The following is a 23,636-nucleotide window of genomic DNA, read 5'->3' on the forward strand; positions in this document are numbered from 1 at the left end:
GCACCGTAGCTGCTGCATGCAAACCTTGAAACCGGACCAAGCAAGCCGCAAAGGGGGGCAACAGCGACCCGGGAGTCCTGACCCACCTGGAGGGCCCCACTGGTGACTAGGAGTCCTGACCCACCTGGAGGGACACCGCTGGTAACCAGGAGTCCTGACCCACCTGGAGGGCCCCCGTCAGTGACCAGGAGTCCTGACCCACCTGGAGGGGCCCTGTCAGTGACCAGGAGTCCTGAACCCACCAGGAGGGGCCCCGTCAGTGACCAGGAGTCCTGACCCACCTGGAGGGACCCACTGCTGACCAGGAGTCCTGACCCACCTGGAGGGACCCCGCTGGTGACCAGGAGTACTGACCCACCTGGAGGGACCCACTGCTGACCAGGAGTCCTGACCCACCTGGAGGGACCCCGTCAGTGACCAGGAGTCCTGACCCACCTGGAGGGACCCCGTCAGTGACCAGGAGTCCTGACCCACCTGGAGGGACCCCGTCAGTGACCCAGGAGTCCTGAACTCTCATCTTCTCCTGACGCTCGTAGGGGCCCAGCAGAAGTCCATCCCTCTCCTGGCGCACATAGTAGGATCCTTCCAGGTCGCGGAGCACAGCGAGTTCTCGTTTCAAAGCCTTCACCTCGGGGATGGTGGACGTGACGAGGTACTGGTGCTGGACCGGAATGAGAGGATGCTCCAGGCCGATCATTTTGCCCACTTCACGAGCCCAAAACCCTAAGTCAAACAATCGTTACAAAGCGTCATCACACACACAGGGCAAGTGATCACAGCAATTCCTACTAAAACCCGACGGCTTGAGTACTCGCAGAACGTCAGAACAATCTGCACGTTCCGTCGCTGCAGACTAGAAGCAGAGGGGGGCAGCGCTGTGGAGTAGCGGGCAAAGCCACCACCACCTCCAGTGCCAGCATCCCATGTGGGCGCGGGTTCAAGACCCGGCTGCTCTACTTCCACTCGAGCTCTCTGCTATGGCCTGGGAAAGCAGTAGAAGATGGCCCAAGTCCTTGGACCCCTGCACCCACGTGGGAGACCCAGAAGAAGCTCTTGGCTCCTGGTTTCGGATCAGTGCAGCTCCAGCTGTAGTGGCCAACTTGGGAGTGAACCAGCAGATGGAAGACCTCCCTCTCTGTCTCTCTCTCTCTCTTTCTGCCTCTCCTTCTCTCTCTGTATAACTCTGCCTTTCAAATAAATAAATAAATCTAAAAAAAAATAACTAGAACGGGGGAGGAGCAGACAAGAAATGTGTCCCGTTGCCTGGAATTTTGAAGATGGCTGCAATGGAAGGGAACTCCAGTCCTGAGAAAGGATTTTGCCCATGAGCAACATGGCAAAACACACACACACACACACACACACACACACAAATTCAAAAAATCAAAAGAAAAGAATAACCAACTCAAATGCACAGGTGTGGGTAAGGAAGACAGAAGTCATCCTCTGTGGATGGGGATGGCCAGCTGGAGGCAGAGGCCCCATGGACAAGGTCCACAGAACCCAGCCGGCACTGGCTGCGGTCAGGTCACGGACACGCTGGTGTCCGGAATTCCACCAGGGCAGGGCTGTTCCGCCCACTTACAGTGACAGTGTGACCCAGCCTCATCACGGAGGTCACGCAGAAATGGGCCTCAAAGACAAATTTCCTTTGAGACCCATGCGTGGCTTTTTCATAATGCGTACACCCCGGGGCCAGGGTGGTGGCGCAGCCCGTGAAGCCGGAGATGCGACACCAGCATCCCAGGTCAGAGAGCTCCTCTGGTCCCAGCAGCTCCACTTCCGATCCAGCTCCCATTGATGCACCTGGGGAGGCAGCGGAGGATGGCCCATGCGCCTGGACCCCCGCACCCACGCGGGAGACCCAGCTCCTGGCTTCAGCCTGGCCCTGACCCCAGACTGGGCTGTCGCAGCCATTCGGGGAGTGAACCAGCACACAGAGCATGGCTCGCTCGCTCTCGCTCTGCCTCTCTCTAACACTCTACCTTTCAAATAAGTAATTGTTTTTTTTTAAAAGGAAGACCCTTCCTATATACTCTGGGGGAAACGCCCACCAGGCTTTATCAGTTCCTGTAGTCTTTTCCCGTAGAAGGGCTGAAGGCACCAGGGGTCACAGCAGGGGAATGGAGAATCCTACTTGGGCACCTCATGCGTTAGAGTTTTTACCATTTCCCTTTCAGTTGCTTTTCAGAGTCTAAGAAGTCTGAAGACCCCATCGTCCTGAGGTTCACAGCTAGGGAAGCGTCTCCGATTATGAGCCAGCCTGGGAGTCCCGATTACACACTCTCATTGCCAAGGTTTATGTCTGCTTAGCACCCAGGCAGCACCCATGTGTTCTGCTGTTTCATTTTGGCCTTAGAGCTAAGCTGGGCGTTCTTGTAAAACCCCAGCAAGGGTGCCCATCCGCAAACCAGGAATCAGCCCGTGGGCGGCAGAGCTGTGTGTGGGTCTTTCGATATTTCAGAGGCGGAATTTGTTCCTGCTGTTAGGAAGGTAAGAATTGCTGATCTCCACACTTTGTAGCAAGATACAGTGAAGTCACGTTTTCTATTTATACACACTAGAGCGGTTTTAAAGATAAAAAGTCAAAGCACCTAGTAATTCAAATCACTGTGGCATCCTCAGTCTACTTGTTTCAATTAAAAACATAAATTGAAAACAAATTTTCTGTCCTATTCAGACATATCTATGAATTTTAGGCTCAACTGCTTGCTTATTAATGTGCTTCATCATTAAAAGGGAAACGTAAGCAGAAGCATCAGAGAACTATATTACTTCGAATCCCACAGGAACTTCTAAACTGTTCCGCCTTATAGCGTTGGTGTCAGTTGGTCAATGCCAACTATGTGTCTAATTCCCCCATATAGCAATTAAATAAACCTAAATCTAGCCAGGACTACACTTCAAGCCCTGTTAGCTCACTGCCCTCCTCCACACACACACACACACACACACACACCAGGTTCAAATGGAAGAGACAAGTGAGGAGAAGGCACTCCCAAATCCAGCATTATTACCCGAGTGACAACGGAGGAGGCAGTAAAAGTGCGTATGGAAATGGCCTCGATGGCTTCAAGACACAGGGAGAAAGAGAAATGGGGTTAGAGTGATGGGTGAAGCTTCCACAAGCTGGTTTAGCAGCGACCGTGCAGAGATCAGACAAGATGAAGCAATTCTTTAAGGCTGACCCTTGGGCTTCACAGGATGCAACCACAGCTCTGACCATCCAGATCAGAAAATTCTGCAGTTGACGGGAAACCTCGTCTCCGGCCTCGCCCGTGCACTGGAAACAAGTCCAGACAGGCACTCACAGAGCAGAGGGAAAGCGTGCGTCCTGAGACACAGTGCCTGCCCTGAGCTGCTGACGGCAGAGGCGGGGCGGTGGGGGGCAGAGGATGCCATGTGCAGCCACTTAGCCCCAGCGCAAGCCAGGCTGCCGCACACCAGGAGGTCAGCATCTTGGGGTGCTCCCAGCCCTGCAGTCTCTGTCCTGGGATAGCACCTCGCAGGGGTGTCTCTGCTGCCCAGAGCACTTGCATAAATGCAACTCCAGACCACACTCAGGCACCTGCACTCCTGACCCAGGCCCCTACACTCCTGACCCAGGCCCCTGCACTCCACACCCAGGCCCTGCACTCCTCACCCAGACCCTGCACTCCCACACCCAGGCCCCTACACTCCACACCCAGGCCCCTGCACTCCACACCCAGGCCCCTGCACTCCCACACCCAGGCCCCTGCACTCCCACACCCAGGCCCTGCACTCCTCACCCAGGCCCCTGCACTCCTCACCCAGGCCCTGCACTCCCACACCCAGGCCCTGCACTCCACACCCAGGCCCTGCACTCCCACACCCAGACCCTGCACTCCTCACCCAGGCCCTGCACTCCTCACCCAGACCCTGCACTCCACACCCAGGCCCTGCACTCCCACACCCAGGCCCCTGCACTCCACACCCAGGCCCTGCACTCCCACACCCAAACCCTGCACTCCCACACCCAGACCCTGCACTCCTCACCCAGGCCCTGCACTCCTCACCCAGGCCCTGCACTCCTCACCCAGGCCCTGCACTCCCACACCCAGGCCCTGCACTCCTCACCCAGGCCCTGCACTCCTGACCCAGGCCCTACACTCCTCACCCAGGCCCTGCACTCCACACCCAGGCCCCTGCACTCCTCACCCAGGCCCTGCACTCCTCACCCAGGCCCTGCACTCCCACACCCAGACCCTGTACTCCCACACCCAGGCCCTGCACTCCTCACCCAGACCCTGCACTCCACACCCAGGCCCTGCACTCCCACACCCAGGCCCTGCACTCCCACACCCAGACCCTGCACTCCTGACCCAGGCCCTGCACTCCTGACCCAGGCCCTACACTCCTCACCCAGGCCCTGCACTCCACACCCAGGCCCCTGCACTCCTCACCCAGGCCCTGCACTCCTCACCCAGGCCCTGCACTCCTCACCCAGGCCCTGCACTCCCACACCCAGGCCCTGCACTCCTGACCCAGGCCCTGCATTCCTCACCCAGGCCCTGCACTCCTCACCCAGGCCCTGCATTCCTCACCCAGGCCCTGCACTCCTGACCCAGGCCCTGCACTCCACACCCAGGCCCCTATACTCCACACCCAGGCCCTGCACTCCACACCCAGGCCCTGCACTCCCAAACCCAGGCCCCTGCACTCCCACACCCAGGCCCTGCACTCCCACACCCAGGCCCTGCACTCCCAAACCCAGGCCCCTGCACTCCCACACCCAGGCGCCTGCACTCCTGACCCAACCCGGCACTCCACACCCAGGCCCCTGCACTCCTGACCCAGGCCCCTACACTCCCACACCCAGGACCCTGCACTCCTGACCCAGGCCCTGCACTCCTCACCCAGGCCCTGCACTCCACACCCAGGCCCTGCACTCCACACCCAGACCCTGCACTCCTCACCCAGTCCCTGCACTCCTGACCCAGGCCCTGCACTGCTCACCCAGGCCCTTTACTCCACACCCAGACCCCTGCACTCCACACCCAGACCCTGCACTCCTGACCCAGGCCCTGCACTCCACACCCAGGCCCCTGCATTCCTCACCCAGGCCCTTCCCCAACCCCTGCCACCCTCTAACCCCACCCCCCACCCCCACCCCACCTACCAAGTGTGAGATTTCAACATCCCAGCAGAGCGGACACTGGCAGTGGTTAGGACAGTAGGCAGGAGTTGAGCCATTTACAAAAACACCATCAAAAGCTGACCCTGGCCCAGCCGCGGGCACATAACACTCATAAAGTTAGTACAGCGAATTCTTGGCAGGATTCTGTACGTGGGAGCCCTGTTCTGGGGACTTTACCTTCCTCTTAGCTCATTTCCTGCTGCCGGTAACTTTGAACCGGCCAAGCTCCAAGGCAGGCAAGGCCAGGCTCTGGGCCAAGACCCCACCACCCTGGACCACGTCGGGAACAGCCCACACCGCGGGCTCCCTGTGTGAAGATGTGTGAAAGCCCGGGCAGCCGTCACCTCCTCCACATGCGGGTCCTACTTCTGAGTCCATAGCCTGGTCGCTGTTTTCTTGTCAAACATTGATTGGTTGATGTGAAAGGCAGAGTGATGTGAGATTGGGAGAGAGAGCGCTGCCATCCACTGGTTCCTTCATCAAATGCCCACAACAGCCAGGGCTGGACCGGGCAGAAGCCAGGAGCCTGGAACTCAATCCAAGTCTCCGTGTACTGGGTGGCAGGGGCCCAAGCTCACTGCCTTCCCAGGCGATTCAGAGGGGAGCTGGACCAGAAGCGGATTGGCTGGCTGGCGCCGCGGCTCACTAAGCTAATCCTCCGCCCTGCGGCGCCGGCGCGCCGGATTCTGTCGGCGCGCCGGATTCTGTCCCGGTTGCCCCTCTTCCAGGCCAGCTCTCTGCTGTGGCCCGGGAGTGCAGTGGAGGATGGCCCAAGTGCTTGGGCCCTGCACCCCATGGGAGACCAGGAGAAGCACCTGACTCTTGTCATCGGATCAGCGCAGTGCACCGGCCGCAGCGCGCCGGCCGTGGCGGCCATTGGAGGGTGAACCAACGGCAAAGGAAGACCTTTCTCTCTGTCTCTCTCTCTCTCACTGTCCACTCTGCCTGTCAAAAAAAAAAAAAAAAAAAAAGAAGTGGATTGGCCAATATGGGACCCAGCACCACAAGTGGTGGCTTAACCCCCTGCGCCACAAGGCCAGTCCCTGTCCTGGTCACTTTAGGTTTTGGAACTGGCCTCAGGGCCAGGCTGGTCCTGGTCTCGCTGGGCCACTCCCACAGCTCAGATCCCCACAGTGCGGCCTGGACGCGCACCTCCGCTCTGCGTGAGCTTAGGTTCTAGAAAGCACCGCATCCAAACCTCTGCCCTGCCCCACTCCCTGGTCACCGGGCGTCACCCTTGGGAGCCTTCTACCCTTACACGAGGGACTTGGTTCTTTGTTCTTTCCTACATAGTTGCAAATAATTCAACACAGCACCCTCCACGCACCTCCTGCCATGTAATAAGGCTGCTCTCCTCCGGCCACTTTTGCCCACTGCACGAGGAGAGAGGAAGTCAAGGGGCAAAGCTGATAGGAAAGAGGAAAACGAAACAGAGCACAGCACAGACAGCAGAGGCCACACAGGCTCAGCGAGGCGCTGCCTGCAGGTGCCTGGCTGGCGAGGCCTCGGGCGTGGAGGGAGAGAAGACCCGGTCACTGCTCTATGCAGAGCCACCTGCCCTCCCAAGTCTGACCCCTGAGCCTGCTCCCACCGCCCCACAGGAAGTGACCTCTGCTGACCAGGGTCCTGGTTGGTTCAGGCCTCTTTGGAGGTCACTCGTGTGCCCCATCTGTGACTCCTCATAGCACAGGGTTTAGAAAAACACATTCCAATGGCAACTTACTGTGGAAATAAAAATTGCTCATTTAAGGAAAGCAACAAATAAAGTAAGGTCTTTTAGGTTAGTTCTCAAAATATGAGTTGGCAACGTGTGGCTACCAGAAGCACTGTGTTGAGAAAAATGGTGTGGCTTTGTCCAATCCCAACCAACAAGTGCGTGGATTGATTAGCCAGGTCTGCCACAGGTACGGCATATGGGAGTCAGTGTGTGTAACATTTGCTGTCACCATGGAAACCATCCCATGGTTTCAGGAACTGAACTCGTGAGAACAGGAAAGGCACTGAAAGGTTACGGAAAATCCTCACAACTCAGAGAAAAGTGTGAATGATTTCACAGCCTTGGATTTTCTTACAGAATATAAACCGGGGGGTCCCAGGGGCAGTGGGAGATGGGGTGCAAGGAGGAGAATGGGGGAGCAGGAGAGGCTCAGACCCAAGGCGCTGTGACTTTATGCCATTGCTTTCATTTTCCACGCAAGTCATTTTGCATTTTTTTAAATCTCAAATTATAGTGAAGACAGCATGGGACGTCTATGCTTTTCCAACAGGAGGCATGGGTTAGAAAAAATCAGAAATACTAATTGGGACCCTCCAATACTGCAGCTGTGACTTTCCAAGGACCAGAGGGAAGTGCCCTGGGGAGCTCCATCCGAGAGGAAACAACGCTAGGGCCCGTGCTTCCGGCATGTCTGGGGCATGCGTTTTGATCTGTATGTAGGAAAGACCGATTTCAGTTTACAATTTAGGCAATGACCCAGTAAACATGAGTTATGGCCTCCTGCTTCTCCTGGGTTTTAAGTAAACCACTATGAACTGCAAGAAAATATTAGCTCCTCGCCCATTTTAGATGGCACACACACTTCCAGTGGCGTCTGCTTTTGCAGGTGTGACGGTCGGAAGTGACTTCAGAAGGGGTCAGTGTCATGGCACTGAGGGTTAAGCTGCACCTGCCGTGCCGGCATCCCAGATGGGCGCCAGTTCAAGTCCCGGCTGCTCCACTTCTGATCCAGCTCCCTGCTAATGCACCTGGGAGGGCAGTAGAAGACGACCCAAGTGCTTGGGCTCCTGCACCCGAATGAGAGATGGAGTTCTTGGCTCTCAGCTTCAGCCTGGCTCACCCTGGCTGTTGTGGCCATGTGGGGGAAGGAACCAGAAGACAGGGCAAATCGGCCCGAAAAAGCCAGAAGTGAGTTTGAACACCAGGATTTGGTTATCACCAATAAAGAAAGAAAGAGCAGACACAGGAAAAACAGGCATAATTTGGTAAAATAATAATAAATAAAATACCCGGAGCAGAAGAAAACGGAGAAAAACTTCAACTTGCTGTGGACAGGCAGGGACAGAGCAGAGCGCACACAGCAAAAGCCACGCGCGGCCACGCTCCCGCGGGAGCCTCCCCGGGGGCTGCCCAGGCCCAGCCCCTCACCCTACCCCCCCCAGCCACGCTTCCTCGCCCCTCTGACAAAGGTGCCAGGCTCACCGGCGGCATTGACCAGGCGCTTTGCTCTCACGGAGCCCTGAGGCGTGTCCACATCCCACGTGCCGTCCGACCTGGGTGCCAGCGAGGTCACCGGGGCAGGGTACTTCAACAGGGCTCCGTACTTCCTGGCGCCGGCGGCCAGGGCCATGGTGAGCGAGTACGGGTCAATGTGGCCGTCTCCAGGGTTGTAGAGCCCAGCGAGAACCTGCACCGGTCAGAGAGAGCCAGTGTCACAGCGGACATGCGCATGCCCAGTGCAGACAGGCTGTCATCCGCAGTGTAGACCAGCCTGTCGTCCCCAGTGTAACACAGCACATCACCTCCCAGTGTAGACCAGCCTGTCGTCCCCAGTGTAACACAGCACATCACCTCCCAGTGTAGACCAGCCTGTCATCCCCCAGTGTAGACCAGCCTGTCGTCCCCCAGTGTAGACATAGCCTGTCATCCCCCAGTGTAGACCAGCCTGTCGTCCCCAGTGTAACACAGCACATCACCTCCCAGTGCAGACACAGCCTGTCATCCCCCAGTGTAGACACAGCCTGTCATCCCCCAGTGTAGACCAGCCTGTCGTCCCAAAGTGTAGACACAGCACATCACCTCCCAGTGCAGACACAGCCTGTCGTCCCCCAGTGCAGACACAGCCTGTCATCCCCCAGTGTAGACCAGCCTGTTGTCCCCTAGTGTAGACACAGCTGTCGTCCCAAAGTGTAGACACAGCACATCGCCTCCCAGTGTAGACCAGCCTGTCATCCCGCAGTGTAGACCAGCCTGTCATCCCCCAGTGTAACACAGCACATCACCTCCCAGTGTAGACACAGCCTGTCGTCCCCCAGTGTAGACACAACCTGTTGTCCCCCAGTATAGACACAGCCTGTCGTCCCCCAGTGTAGACACAGCCTGTCACCAGACACTTGGTGATGCTCGACTGCGTCGCCCCCACCCCAGCATTGACGGATCGGATGCGAGCCGCGTCTATACCATGAGCGACGTCCCACTCTCCCTCCCCTCACACCATGAGTGATGCCTCCCCCTCCCTCCCCCAACAGCAGTGGGACTCACACGCCACAAAGGACACAGACCTGCTCCCAAGCTTCTTGGTGGCCAGTGGTTCTACCTGGGAACTAGAACTACTACCACCTCTGGTCCAGGGCGTCCCACGGCAGCTGCCACAGCCAGCTTGGTTGTTACCTTTTTTTTTTTTTTTTTTTTTTGACAGGCAGAGTGGACAGTGAGAGAGAGAGACAGAGAGAAAGGTCTTCCTTTGCCGTTGGTTCACCCTCCAATGGCCACCGCGGCCGGCGCACCGCGCTGATCCGATGGCAGGAGCCAGGAGCCAGGTGCTTCTCCTGGTCTCCCATGGGGTGCAGGGCCCAAACACCTGGGCCATCCTCCACTGCACTCCCTGGCCACAGCAGAGAGCTGGCCTGGAAGAGGGGCCACTGGGACAGAATCTGGCGCCCCAACCGGGACTAGAACCCGGTGTGCCGGCGCCGCTAGGCGGAGGATTAGCCTAGTGAGCCGCGGCGCCGGCCTGGTTGTTACTTTTTAAACATGGGTTTACTTGAAAGTCAAAGTCACAGAGAGAGGGGGAGAGACAGAAAGACAGAGAGAGGTCTTCCACCCGCCAGCTCACTGCCCAGATGGCTGCAATGCCGAGGCTGGCCCAGGAGCAGGGTCCCAAGTACTCGGGTCACCCTCGGCTGCCTTCCCCAGGCCATTAGCAGCGCCAGGACACGCACCACTGCCGATATGGGGATGCCGGCATTGCAGACAGCCGCTTTCCCCCATACCACAATGCCAGTCCCTCACAAACCACTAAAAAGACAACGGGCACGTGCCCTGTACACCTTCCTTGTCTCTTTCTTGTCGCTCCCCCTCTTCGTGGAGGAACGACACAGGACCCTGCGCTGTTCTTTCGTCTGCTCGGCCCTCCCCGGGTTTGCTGCTGGTTCTTCCCGGGTTGGCTACTATCCCTTCCACCTCCGTGGAAGGGCAGTTCCCCATGGCCACATTCCCCACTTCCGCAGGGGAGCGGCACACCGCCGGCCGGCTCTTCTCGGGGGCTGCACAGGTGTTCCTTCAGCTAGATGTTCCCCTTAGATGTTCCCCATAGATGTTCCTGGTGCATGCCGTCTCTCTCCTCCTTTATAGTCCTCCTCCGCCAATCCTAACTCGGCTGCCCACACGCCGAGTACGCTGCTCTCCTCCAATCAGGAGCAAGTCCTACAGTTTATTAGCTGAACTGGAGGCAGCTGTGCGGAAGCTGTTTACTTCTCTCCCAGCGCCATATTGTGGGAGAGCAGATGCATAGAATAAGTCTTAATTCCAGTAACTCAGTCCAGTCCGGGCTGCTCCCCACAGATCCCCCTTTCTTTTTATTTTTGGCGTTGATACGCGCCTGTCTTCGGTGTCCCGCGGCACACACTCTGCTCTACTTGCTAGAGTTGCCACAGGTTCTTACAAGTCCTATCAATCAGGAAAACCGAATCCGGGTCCTCTCTTCGCCATGTTGTGAGGAGGTTTTTAGGCGCTGATGCGTGCCTGTGTTCGGTGCCCCGCAGCGCATGCTCTGCTCTGCCTGCAGGGGCTTACAAGCCCTAACAATCAGGCAAACCGAATCCAAGCCTTCTCATTGTTGTATTGTGGGAGGCCTTACTGATGTTAATTCGTGCCTGTCTTCGGTGACCTGCGGCGCTTAAGCTGCCAGCCGCCGCAGGTGCTCATCGCCTCACTTAATCAGGCAGACCGAATCCAAGCTTTCTCGTTGCCATGTTGAGGGGAGGCCTTTCTATTTCTCTATTTCTCTATCTCCGGGCATTCCTATTTCTCCCATTTTACTTCTATCTTCCAGCATTCCTATTTCTCTCACTTTACTTCTAAATTTCTATTTCTCTTATCCCTGCAGCTTCCTGGCGCCTCGCCCTGCCGGCAGGCTCCGCCCCGAGGCTATTTCTCGGCGGCTTTCCGGCTGAGCCGCTTCAGCCCGCATCTCTCTCATCTGCGCTGCTCGGCTTTGCGCGCACACTCCGCGGTCTCGCACTTAACCCTTTCACGTCTGAACCACGGCCTCGCGCCAGCCCCGCGTTCCCTATGTACTTGAGCCCCGCACGCTCTGTCTGCGCGCGGCAGCCTCCACGAGTCACACAGCGTAGCTTACGTGTCCGCCACTAGCATTCAATCTAAGTTCCCCGGGCTAGCCTGGCGAATTCAACCCAGCTTACGTCTCCGCCCCACGGTTTGGCTTCCCGTCCTTTGCTCCCCGGGCTAATCAGACGGATCCCAATCTGGCTTACGTTTCAGCTTCTGGTTTCAACTTTTCGCCCCCTATTCCCGGGCTAACTTGAGAATCCCAAAGTGGCTTTCGTATCCGCCTCGGCCTGCCCCCTGCGGCTTCAATTTCCCTAACATTTTTCTCTACCCAGTATGTTTCCCCAAGCTTTCCTCCAACAATACTCCTCCCTCATTTCTCCTGGCCTCTCCCCACAGTCCGCATCCGAGTCTGTTTGTTCTAGCTTTCACTTTCGCTTTCGACCTTAGAGATTTCTCCCAGCTTCCCCCCGTAGTCCGTATCCGAGTCTATGCCTAGGCTTTCAATAGCTTCTTCCGGCACCTTTTTCGTCCGGCTTTTCCCTAGGCTGTTTGCTAGTCTCTCTCTCCGGTATTTTCCCTAGGCTGTTTGCTAGTCTCTCTCTCCGATATTTTCCCAGTTCTTCCCGTTTCTTCCCTCCTAAGTTTGCTATCCGTCCTAAGTTTCCTATCCGAGCTAGGTTTCCTATCCGAGTCACGGCACCATTATGTCGCTCCCCCTCTTCGTGGAGGAACGACACAGGACCCTGCGCTGTTCTTTCGTCTGCTCGGCCCTCCCCGGGTTTGCTGCTGGTTCTTCCCGGGTTGGCTACTATCCCTTCCACCTCCGTGGAAGGGCAGTTCCCCATGGCCACATTCCCCACTTCCGCAGGGGAGCGGCACACCGCCGGCCGGCTCTTCTCGGGGGCTGCACAGGTGTTCCTTCAGCTAGATGTTCCCCTTAGATGTTCCCCATAGATGTTCCTGGTGCATGCCGTCTCTCTCCTCCTTTATAGTCCTCCTCCGCCAATCCCAACTCGGCTGCCCACACGCCGAGTACGCTGCTCTCCTCCAATCAGGAGCAAGTCCTACAGTTTATTAGCTGAACTGGAGGCAGCTGTGCGGAAGCTGTTTACTTCTCTCCCAGCGCCATATTGTGGGAGAGCAGATGCATAGAATAAGTCTTAATTCCAGTAACTCAGTCCAGTCCGGGCTGCTCCCCACACTTTCTCTATCCCGCTGTCTGGAATGCGAATGTGATAGCTGGAGCTCTGGCAGCCATCTTGGAGGAAGAACAGAAAAGTCACACTCTAGAAATGACAGAGTGACCACCTGGGAGGGGGCCGAGTCCCTGCATTCCTCGTTATGAAAGCCACCATTCACAGTCTTGGACTGCCCAAACAGAACTAGGAATTTGCCTTGTTTGCTTTGTTTGGGAGGGGGGAGGCAGGGCAGGGGGAGAGAAAGGGAGAGAGGTCCTCCAGCCACTGGTCTATTTCCCACCTGCCTGAGGCCAGGAGCCTGGAACACAAGCCAGGGCTTCTGTGGGTGGCAGGGACCCACCTGCTGCTTTCTGTGGTGTGCACCAGCGGGGAGCTGGCGCAGAAGCAGAGTGGGAGCTTGAACCCAGGCGCTCCCGTGTGGGATACGGGCTTCCCAAGGGCTGTCGAAACCACAGCACCACAATGCCCGCCCCTGAACTCCTACCTTGTTTAAGCCTTATGATTCTGGTTTCTGAAAGCAAACTTAATCCCGACGCCCCAACTAGTTACATTGAACGGTGTAATCTGTGAAATCCACACGGTAAACACGAGGGCTTTTTTAAGTTCATGTAAAATCGAATTACAAAGTTTATCTTGCGACAAAATCTTTGAAATCCATGTCCATGAGGGCTCCTCAAAAGATTCACGGGAATGCCTATTAGGAAAACCCGTGCATGGATTTCAGACTTTTTCACACCCAAGTGTGTCATTGTTCTGTGATCAGGAAAAACAACTTCCCGGGACTCAATCGTCCCACACCCAATGCCGGAACATCGGCGTTGTGTTAGGGCTCCAGGCCAGGCACTACCGGAAAAACAAAGAACAGAGCGCAGAGGACACGCCGGCCGCGTGAGACAGGGCAATGTTCTCATTAGCTCATCTGTTCCCCAAGTCTCCCGGGCGCCATGGGGCAGCAAGGGGCTTCCAGCCAGGGCTCCTGCACCTCTGACAACGCTGCCTGCTCTGTGGGTTTCTCCCTCCTCCTGCTGCCGTCTCATGGCCCGGCAGCGTCACCCCAGCCCTGGTTCCTGGGATGCCCGCCCTCTGCCTATGGACAGCTCCCTCTGCTGCGCTCTGTGGGGTCTGCACTTCCGTGTTCCCGGGGCACCCCCATCTTTCTGTTCTGCCTGCCCTCCCGTTCAGGGCGAGGTCGGCCCGAGGGACGAGCTGAGAGACGCTCTCTTCTGTTTTCGGAAGGGCTTGTGACGAGCTGTACGACTCCTTCACGCAGGGTCCGGTGCTGTAGCGGCCAGAGTCAGGGTTTGCTTGCTGCTTCCATCGTTTTACTGCTGCAGCAAACAACCCTGGCCCAGACCAAGCGTGCAGAGCTCCGGGATGGCGCTCAGTGGCCACCAGCAGCGAACGTAAGCTTCTGCCCCCCACCAGCCCCACCTGGGGCATGCGGGCCAGGTGTGCACTGTGGAGCCGAGAGCCCGGGTTCGAGTCTGCTCCAGCTCTCTCCAGCGCAGTGAACCAGGGCTGCTATGCAAACTGTCTACACTGCGGTTTCCCATGTAGGAACCGTTCACGCCCCTCCTATTATTGTGAGGAGTAAATGAGATCACACACAGGGCTTAGCGCAGGACCTGGTACCTGGACAGCAGCTGCAGCAAGTGTAGGTGGCGGCTGTTATTATTCAAAAGGGATCATCACCCAGCAGGGAAAAGATGCTGTATCCCCTGCCGAGCATTCTCTCGGGCAGACGGGGCTGCGAACAGGGATCCACGCCCAGCGCAGAGCGGTGAGGCGCCAGTGGTGTGTGTAGCGCACTGTGGCGTGATTCTGCCCTGAGTTTTAAATGTGAACACGCCCTTCCTAGACATGTGCTTGTCTGGGTGACTCTCCACAATCGATGCAGAGAAACCGTTCTGTGTGGGGGCCACGGTAGCAGGAGCGTACTGAGAACGCCCCCTCGGGGCTGGGCCGCCCCCCGCAGCACCGGCACCCCCTAGCTCCAGTTCCAGTCCCCGCTGCTCCGCTTCCGATGCAACTCCCTGCTAACGGCCTGGGAAGGCAGCGGAGGATGGCCCGAGCGCTTGGACCTCTGCACCCCTGTGGGAGAGACCCAGACGGAGTTACAAAAACTTCTGGCTTCTTTGCGGCCATTTGGGGAATGAACCATTAGATGGAATATCGTCTCGTATCTCCTCTGTGTCACTTGGGCATTCAAATAAATAGATATTGTAAGGAAGGAAAGCAAGGAGGGAGGGGAGGGGGGAGGAGGGAGGGAGGGGGACGGTAAGGGAGGGAGAGGGGGGAGGGGAGGGGAGGAAGTTAGGGAGAAAAGAGGCTTCCTCAGTTGCCATAGATAGAAAACTTAACATTTTCACTTCGTATCTCATTTAACAGCGATGTAGTGCCCCCAAACCCCCGATCTACGCATCTGATGCTGCCATCAACACGTGAACATGGTTCTTCCATCCTTAGTTACCTTCCTGGAGTAAGGTCTGCTCACTTGAATGCAAGTGTGTGACGCGGCTGCCCCGGGAGGAATACCTTGTCCACGTTGAGCAGTGGGAACATCTCCTGGACCTTCTCGGGCCCGATCAAGTACTGCTCCGTCGCATGCCAGCCGGCGCGCGTCATCTGATACTTAAACTCATCCACCCGCACGGGCGTCGTGGCCAGCCGGATGCTGCCTGGCTGATGGAATCCCACCGCCTGCAGCAACAAGAGCCCAGAAAGGAACCATGATTTGGTTCTCCTCCGGCATGCGGACTACGCAGGTGTGCGAGCCAGGAGACCCACGGTGCAGGCAGGGAGTCGCTTGCGAAGACACAGCCCTGTTCACGGGCTGAGCCGTGCGATGCGGGTACAAGCAAAGCAAAGGCGCCGGGGTGCTCCCAGCGCACAGGTGCACACGTCAGTGTGGGACCCCGACCACAGGGGTGAGCGGCGTGTGCAGAGTGGGAGAGAGAGGGACCAAGGGTTTGAGGGGGCCCACGCTGACGAGGCAAAGTCTGAGCTGAAGTCGGCCTTCACGTGACATTCAGGACACCCTGCAGCTCGCCGAGTTCTCAGCCAGACCCCGCGGTGCAGGGACAACGATGCCGCCCTGGGCTAGGGAGTGAGAGGGCCTGACCCGCAGGCAAGGAAGGCTTCCTGGGGGAGGAAACCCTAGAGGAGAGGATGCCGTATTGGGATGGGATGAGGGGATGTTGTTTCAGCCAGAGGAGGCAGCAAAACAAACCCAGAAAACTGGGCTGAGTGAGCCAGCACACTCCATAACTGGGCATTGTCATTGAGGACAGCTGCATGAGGCAAGAGAAAACGCTGGCGAGGCAGGCAGGGGTCAGCAGACCTGCGGCCTTGGGCCCACAGACCTGGGCCATCGGGTGGTGCTGGGCGGGGACACCCCCAGAGCACTCGGCAGGCTCAATCCTGGCCTGTGAGCGTGCAGAGGGGAGCAGGTGCGGGCGCAGGCCTCAGGAGGACAGAAGGAAGCGGGCTGGGCTCTGAGCGGTGCTGTCTCCGGGCCACGGGACAACGTGGCGCCCTCCCTCTCACATCCTTGGCCACACACCTGCCGGAAAGCTCCGGCTCCTGGGTTCTGGGGAGGGCGGCTGGCAAAAGGTGCGTTCAAAAGCTACTTTGTATCCTTTCATCACGTAAATAATCAAGAACAGCTAGTGAGATGGAGAAGTTACATGATTTTAAAGCAAACCCCAGGGGTTGTTAACGTCTCCCCCTGTTTCTGTACCACATTCAACGCCTTGTGTGCTGCCGACGTCACTCCACAGGTGTCAACCCCGCCGGAAATCTCACTCGCTTGCTGTAGACCCATCGCAACCCGCAAACGGTTTTGTGTCAAATGCATTTACCTGCCCCGTCTCTTCTTCCAGTTTCTCATACAGTTTGATGCTGTCATAATGTATTTTCTTGAGATTTATTCCAGGATGGAAGTACGTCGTCAACCCCGCCTTGAAAGAGAGGAGAAGAGGACATATTGAAAACAAAATCGGCATTCTCAGGACGCTCACTGCCAGACCACTGCACAGCGCAGGAGAGGGCTGTGTGGCCATCGAGGCCGGGATGTTCAGATGGAAGGCTTGGGAACAGGAAGTTGGTAGGAAATGGAATTAAAAGATAAATTTATTTTAGTACAAAAAATGTGGCATCCACTATAGTTTTTACATAATATTTATTTTCCATGAACTTTGTACAGACTTCTCATATGCATGGATTTCAGATTTTGGTTTGTTGCACAAAAATAAGCTCATCTTTTAATTCCATTTCCACACACTGCGTGAAGTCCCTGGTGCACGCTCTCAGGCAGCGTAAGTGGGGATGGCCCCTGGACCAGAAACCTGCGTGTGCGTAGCCGCAAAACTGAAGGACCCCGGCCAGCAAAGGGGTCTCCCCGACCCAACTCCCCCTCTCCCTGGATGGAGCCGCCCCCTCGTTCCTTCTCTGAAGTTGCAGACTCCAAGCAGGAGAAAACTCATGCTGGGACCCTGGTGAGGCGGCACCCTGGAGCTCACCCTGCTGGATGAGCACACACGTGGTACCCGCCCACAGGGACGAACTGCTGGCGGGGGAATATGTGAACATCAGCCACGCCTGAGCCGCCCGTGCCAGCTCCTGTCTACACCACCAACTCTCAGTAACTGCATGAAGCCGGTCCTCTGCTGTTCCCGGGTCTGGGGCCTCATTGTGCAGCCACTTCTGTGTGGGCATGGCCCCTGCACTCACAGAGGGCTCAGGGTGGGCTCTGGGCACACCTGCCTCTCTCCTTTCTCAGACTGTGCTGTCCAGTGCGTGCGTGGTCAGCCCTGTTCAGCAGCGGGGACTCCAGCCCTCGGGCACTCACTCAGAGGGCTCAGGGTGGGCTCTGGGCACACCTGCCCCTCTCCCTTCTCAGACTGTGCTGTCCAGTGCGTGCATGGACAGCCCTGTTGAACAGCAGGGACTCCGGCCCTCGGGCACTCACTCAGAGGGCTCAGGGTGGGCTCTGGGCACACCTGCCCCTCTCCCTTCTCAGACTGTGCTGTCCAGTGCGTGCATGGACAGCCCTGTTGAACAGCAGGGACTCCGGCCCTCGGGCACTCACTCAGAGGGCTCAGGGTGGGCTCTGGGCCCCTGGGCACACCTGCCCCTCTCCCTTCTCAGACTGTGCTGTCCAGTGCATGCGTGGACAGCCCTGTTCAGCAGCAGGGACTCCGGCCCTCGGGCAGTGTACTCAGAGGGCTCAGGGGGGGCTCTGGGCACACCTGCCCCTCTCCCTTCTCAGACTGTGCTGTCCAGTGTGTGCGTGGACAGCTCTGTTGAACAGCAGGGACTCCGGCCCTCGGGCACTGCCGAGTGGACCTCACTCTGCTTCGAAGCATCTCCTGTCAGCTGAGAGAACCCAGCCACCGCTGCCTGCTGCCCCTCTTCAAGATCGCAGAGCTTGGCGCCTGGATGCAGCCGGACCACCAGGAAGCCCTGCTGTCTACACTGCATGGTCCGCTTCTTCCTGCCCAGGAGCAGGAGATCAGTGCCCTTCCAGGTGAGGGTCCCGTGGTTCATTGCCGTAGCACTGTCGTTCCAGACTGCCGGCCTTGTTTCAGGGGCACATTCTCGTGCAAGCTCACGGTCAGGGAAGTCAGTATCCACGGCTGGACAGCAGCCGCATCCTTGTCCAACGCCCCAGGCCACCTGCTCCACCTCGCTGCCAGGACAGAGTGCGATACGGGCTCTGGTTCCTCCGGCACAACAGTTAAATCCCAAGCATTGGCTTTTGCCTGTTCATCTGTCTTTAAAACTTGGGGCTGTGCATTTCAGCCCTCCGATTCAAATGGTTTGAAAGCCACACCTTGTACTGCATCCACTGCTGAGTTAAGAGCCAGCCTTGTGACTCGGGCTGTGAAGAAGGTGCCACGTCTTTCTCCCCGTGACTTCACCAAGGACACACTGAACGGGAAGTTCAAGAACAGAGAACCCATTGCTCTGACCTCCAGGATTCTGCATTTGTCCTGGAGTCACGACACGTTAATACGTGCAGTAATTAAACCCAGGGTTCCTTGTGACAGGCGGGCATTGTGACCCATGGTTAGGACCCCTGTGCCCCACACCTCGCTCAGGCTGCTGACTCCTGTTACTGCAGACCCTGGGAGGCAGCTGGCCATGGCTCAAGTGATTGGGTTCCTGCAGCCCATGGGGAGAGCAGGAAGGAGCTCCTGGCTCCTGGTTGCAGCCTGGCCCAGCCCTGGCCACAACAGGCGTTTGGGGAGAAGCCAGCAGACGAGAGCTCTGTCTGTCCCTCCTGTTCCTCTGCCTCTAAGACACATTTATCTGTTTTCAAGGCACATGATTAAGCGACAGACCCTGCAGTGCAAGGTAAAACTATGGGAACCCCGGGAAGAGTAGCTGTAGGTGGGGAGGGTTGCAGAGGCCTTTGGGGCAGGGGGCTTAGCTCTGGTGTGAATACAGACAATGGAGGGGAAGGCGATACAGGGACACCCACCAAGAATGACAGCCCTTGGAAAATGAGGGATTGGTGAGGAATAAATCGGTGAGGGCAAGGGAAAGCTGTCGGGGCTCAGGACGATGTCCCCTCTCTGCTTCAACACCCTCTGCACCTCCAGAGACCCCGGAATGGCTGCACCCACCCTGCACCCTAGGGCTCCTGGTGTTCAGCCCACACTCACACCCCCAAAAGTTCAGCACAGCCACTGGAACACAGATATCCACTGTTCACCCGCAACATGCCAATCAAGACATACTCCCCTACCCAGAGAGACCAGAAAACACACAGAACCAGCTCGAGATGGGAGCCGCTACTCCTCACCCACACCCGGGATCCTGATGACCTCTGACCACAGCGCCCGTCCTGTCCCTGTCCCCTGTCACCGAGCAGTGGGGAGCAGCGGGTCTCTGCATTTTAACATCAGGGGACACATCCCAGAGAAACGCCTCACTAGGAAACACCTGCTAGCCATCTCTCACGGACAGACGCATCTCCCTCCGTGACCCCACGCTACTGCAGCCACAAGACACAACAGCACTGGCCACACTCCTGACGCAGGAGGACCACCCCTGGACACCCGCCCTCAGGCCTTCACCACGCCCCAGGGGCTGCCTGGAGGGCCTGCGCCCCCCCGCCCCTGCTCCGTGCACCCCAGAGCCCTGCTGCCAGCGCTGAGACTTGAAGCTGCGTTTCTGCACCCATCTGGCAGCACCTGTGCACGCCTTGTGCAGGCACGGAGGATGGCGACAGGAGGGACACGGGCGCCCTGCACCTCGCTCAGGTCGGCCCCAGAATCCCACCCAGTGCACCCACGCGCCGACTGCATCCACACAGCGGCCATGAAGCTCCCCCTCCTTGGGTCCCCTGGTAACTACAAACAGGAGCTGCAGCATTGTCTTCCAGCTCACAGCAGCTCCCTCGTCCTGCACCTGCCCAGGGCAGCGGCCCCGGGAGCCCGCGCTCCACACCGCTCCTCTGTCCACTGCACGCGGCATGCCAGTGCCTGGTGCACCAGGCAGCCCTGGCAGAGTTCAGCGGAGCCTGGGCACCCGTGGGCTCATTCTTATGTCTTGTGGAGGCCAAGTTTGCCTCACAGCAGGAATCTAGCTTCACAAGTGAATAAAAAATCCAATTAGCGCCAAACACAGGCGAGGGAGTCAGCCAGGGCACCTCCACAGTTTGTGGACAAAATGAATTAAAAGTAAGTTTATTTTGCTACAAATTTTGAAATCCATGTACATGATTCAAAAAGTTCACGAGGAATGCCAATTACAAGGAAGTGACACATGGGTCATCAGACCACACAAGAATAAAACCTGCCAATGCCACTTCCCACCACCTTTTGGAAGAGCCTGGCAGATCACGCCTCTGGGCTAATACTCAGGATCGCTCAGGCAGTGGCCTCTGATGCACTGAACACATGTCCTGTGTTCGTCACGCGTGCCCAGATCAACTCAGCTTCAAGCACCACCACTAGTCCCACTTCAACTTGAGGAAATGCCAGCCTAGGGAACCTGCTAAAGTCACAGGGCGGGAAATGGTCTGCAAGGCCAGGACTGGAACCCAGAAGGCACCAATCAAAACCAACACAGGGGTGCCCTGGCACGGTGGCCTAGGGGTAAAGCTGCTGCCTGCTGTGCCGGCATCCCATATAGGCTCCGGTTAGAGTCCCAGCTGCTCCACTTCCCATCCAGCTCTCTGCTGTGGCCTGGGAAAGCAATAGAAGATGACCCCGGCCCTTGGGCCCCTGCACCCACATGGGAGACCCGGAAGAAGCTCCTGGCTCCGGATCGGTGCAGCAGCTCCAGCCATTGCAGCCAATTGGGGAGTGAACCATGGAATGGAAGACCTCTCTCTCTCTCTCTCTCTCTCTCTGCCTCTCCTCTCTCGGTGTAACTCTGACTTTTGAATAAATAAATAAATCTTAAAAAAAAAAAAAAAACCAACACAGCGACACTAACCGAACCGCAGCCGCAGTTCCCACTCTGCTGAAACGGCGCTCGCTGGGAAGGGCTCACAGGGAACCAGCGCCCAGGGAGCTGTGCTCCGGAGCCCGCGGGTGGGAGGCTGGGCTGGGGCGGGGCTTGCCTACTGCGTGCCAGGTGGACCTGGGCTGGGGGCGGGGCGTGCTTACTGCGTGCCAGGTGGACCTGGGCTGGGGGCGGGGCGTGCTTACTGCGTGCCAGGTGGACCTGGGCTGGGGGCGGGGCGTGCTTACTGCGTGCCAGGTGGACCTGGGCTGGGGGCGGGGCTTGCCTACTGCGTGCCAGGTGGACCTGGGCTGGGGGCGGGGCGTGCTTACTGCGTGCCAGGTGGACCTGGGCTGGGGGCGGGGCGTGCTTACTGCATGCTAGGTGAATCCTGGGTTGGGGGCGGGGCTTGCAACTGCATGCTAGGTGAATCCTGGGTTGGGGGCGGGGCTTGCTTACTGCGTGCCAGGTGGACCTGGGTTGGGGGCGGGGCTTGCTTACTGCATGCCAGGTGAATCCTGGGTTGGGGGCGGGGCGTGCTTACTGCGTGCCAGGTGGATCCGGCCGTGAGCTCCGACTTTTCCAGCAGGACCACGTCTCTCATGCCCGCCTTGGCCAGGTGGTAGGCCAGGCTCACGCCCACACAGCCCCCTCCGATGATCACTATTTCCGCTCTGTCCTTCCATGTCATGTCTGGTTTTTCCTCCCTGGAAGACATTTAGGTCTTAAACGAGGACTTGGCTGGGCTGCGGCGGCTGTAGCTTTGGTCCGAATGGTGTGCTTCCATTACCCATTTCTCTAGTACTGAACACCTGGTGACTGAGATTTGCCGATTTAGCAGTTTGCAACACGTGAACCGACGCGGGCAATCCCGCTATGGGGGCGGCGGGGGTGGGGATGGGTCCCATTCCATTTACTGATTCTGGTCCACTGTAAGGAACCAACACAGCTAAAGAAATGAACAAGTAGCTTCCTTAAAGAGAGAGAGAGAGAGAGAGAGAGAGAGAGAGAGAGAGAAACAGAATACTTTTTCTTACTTAAAAAGAAAAACCATAATGAAAAACCATAATCATCCTGAAATCTAGCACTTGTAACCTAGTTCAACTCATGTCTCCAGTGCTTTCAGGCTGAAGAGAATGGAGCAGGACCTGACTTCCACCCCTAATCCTCTGACGACAGCCAGGTGGGACCCCACTCTCACCCCTGCCCCATGCACTTGCCCCTGTGCTGACAACAGCAAGGTGGACCCCACTTTCACCCCTGCCCCGTGCACCTGCTCCTCTGTGACAGCCAGGTGGGACCCCACACTCACCACTGCCCCGTGAACCTGCCCCTCTGCTGACAGCCAGGTGCGACCCCACTCTCACCCCTGCCCTGTGCACCTGCCCCTCTGCTGACAGCCAGGTGGACCCCACTCTCTCCCTTGCCCCATGCACCTGCTCCTCTGTGACAGCCAGGTGGGACCCCACTCTCACCCCTGCCCCGTGCACCTGCCCCTCTCCTGACAGCCAGTTGGGACCCCACTCTCACCCCTACCCCATGCACCTGCTCCTCTGTGACAGCCTGGTGGACCCCACTCTCTCCCCTGCCCCATGCACCTGCTCCTCTGCTTACAGCCAGGTGGGACCCCACTCTCACCCCTGCCCCGTGCACCTGCCCCTCTACTGACAGCCAGGTGGAACCCCACTCTCACCCCCGCCCCCTGCACCTGCTTCTCTGCTGACAGCCAGGTGGGACCCCACTCTCACCCCTGCCCCGTGCACCTGCTCCTCTTCTGACAGCCAGGTGGACCCCACTCTCATGCCCGCCCCGTACACCTGCCCCTGTGCTGACAGCCAGGTGGGACCCCACTCTCACCCCTGCCCCGTGCACCTGCTCCTCTGTGACAGCCAGGTGGACCCCACTCTCACCCCTGCCCCGTGCACCTGCTCCTCTGCTGACGACAGCCAGGTGGACCCCACTCTCACCCCTGCCCCGTGCACCTGCCCCTCTGCTGACGGCCAGGTGGGACCCCACTCTCACCCCCGCCCCCTGCACCTGCTCCTCTGCTTACAGCCAGGTGGACCCCACTCTCACCCCTGCCCCGTGCACCTGCTCCTCTGACGATAGCCAGGTGGGACCCCACACTCACCCCTGGCCCGTGCACCTGCTCCTCTGCTTACAGCCAGGTGGACCCCACTCTCACCCCTGCCCCGTGCACCTGCTTCTCTGCTGACAGCCAGGTTGGACCCACTCTCTCCCCTGCCCCGTGCACCTGCCCCTCTGTGACATAAAGGTGGACCCCACTCTCACCCCTGCCCCGTGAACCTGCTCCTCTGCTTACAGCCAGGTGGACCCCACTCTCACCCCTGCCCCGTGCACCTGCTCCTCTGACGATAGCCAGGTGGGACCCCACTCTCACCCCTGCCCCGTGCACCTGCTTCTCTGTGACAGCCAGGTGGGACCCCACTCTCACCCCTGCCCCGTGCACCTGCCCCTCTGTGACAGCCAGCTGGGATCTCACTCTCACCCCCGCCCCATGCACCTGCCCCTC

At 58.1% G+C, this 23,636-nt stretch overlaps 1 protein-coding gene across 2 annotated transcripts in view; it reads right to left on the reverse strand.

Annotated features, from left to right (window-relative positions):
* The window catches only part of DMGDH (dimethylglycine dehydrogenase), a 98,395-nt gene that overhangs the window by 34,984 nt on the left and 39,775 nt on the right, over positions 1 to 23,636 (reverse strand). For both annotated transcript variants that reach the window (XM_070056320.1, XM_070056319.1), the window contains exons 2-6: positions 21,648 to 21,810; positions 16,507 to 16,605; positions 15,182 to 15,346; positions 8,358 to 8,562; positions 475 to 723 (exon numbers count right to left, since the gene is read on the reverse strand). In XM_070056320.1, coding sequence (XP_069912421.1) covers positions 475 to 723; positions 8,358 to 8,562; positions 15,182 to 15,346; positions 16,507 to 16,605; positions 21,648 to 21,810 — 881 coding nt within the window. The remainder of the gene's footprint in view (positions 1 to 474; positions 724 to 8,357; positions 8,563 to 15,181; positions 15,347 to 16,506; positions 16,606 to 21,647; positions 21,811 to 23,636) is intronic.

The sequence above is a fragment of the Oryctolagus cuniculus genome, chromosome 14 (genome assembly GCF_964237555.1).
Source record: "Oryctolagus cuniculus chromosome 14, mOryCun1.1, whole genome shotgun sequence".
Taxonomy (NCBI): domain Eukaryota; kingdom Metazoa; phylum Chordata; class Mammalia; order Lagomorpha; family Leporidae; genus Oryctolagus; species Oryctolagus cuniculus.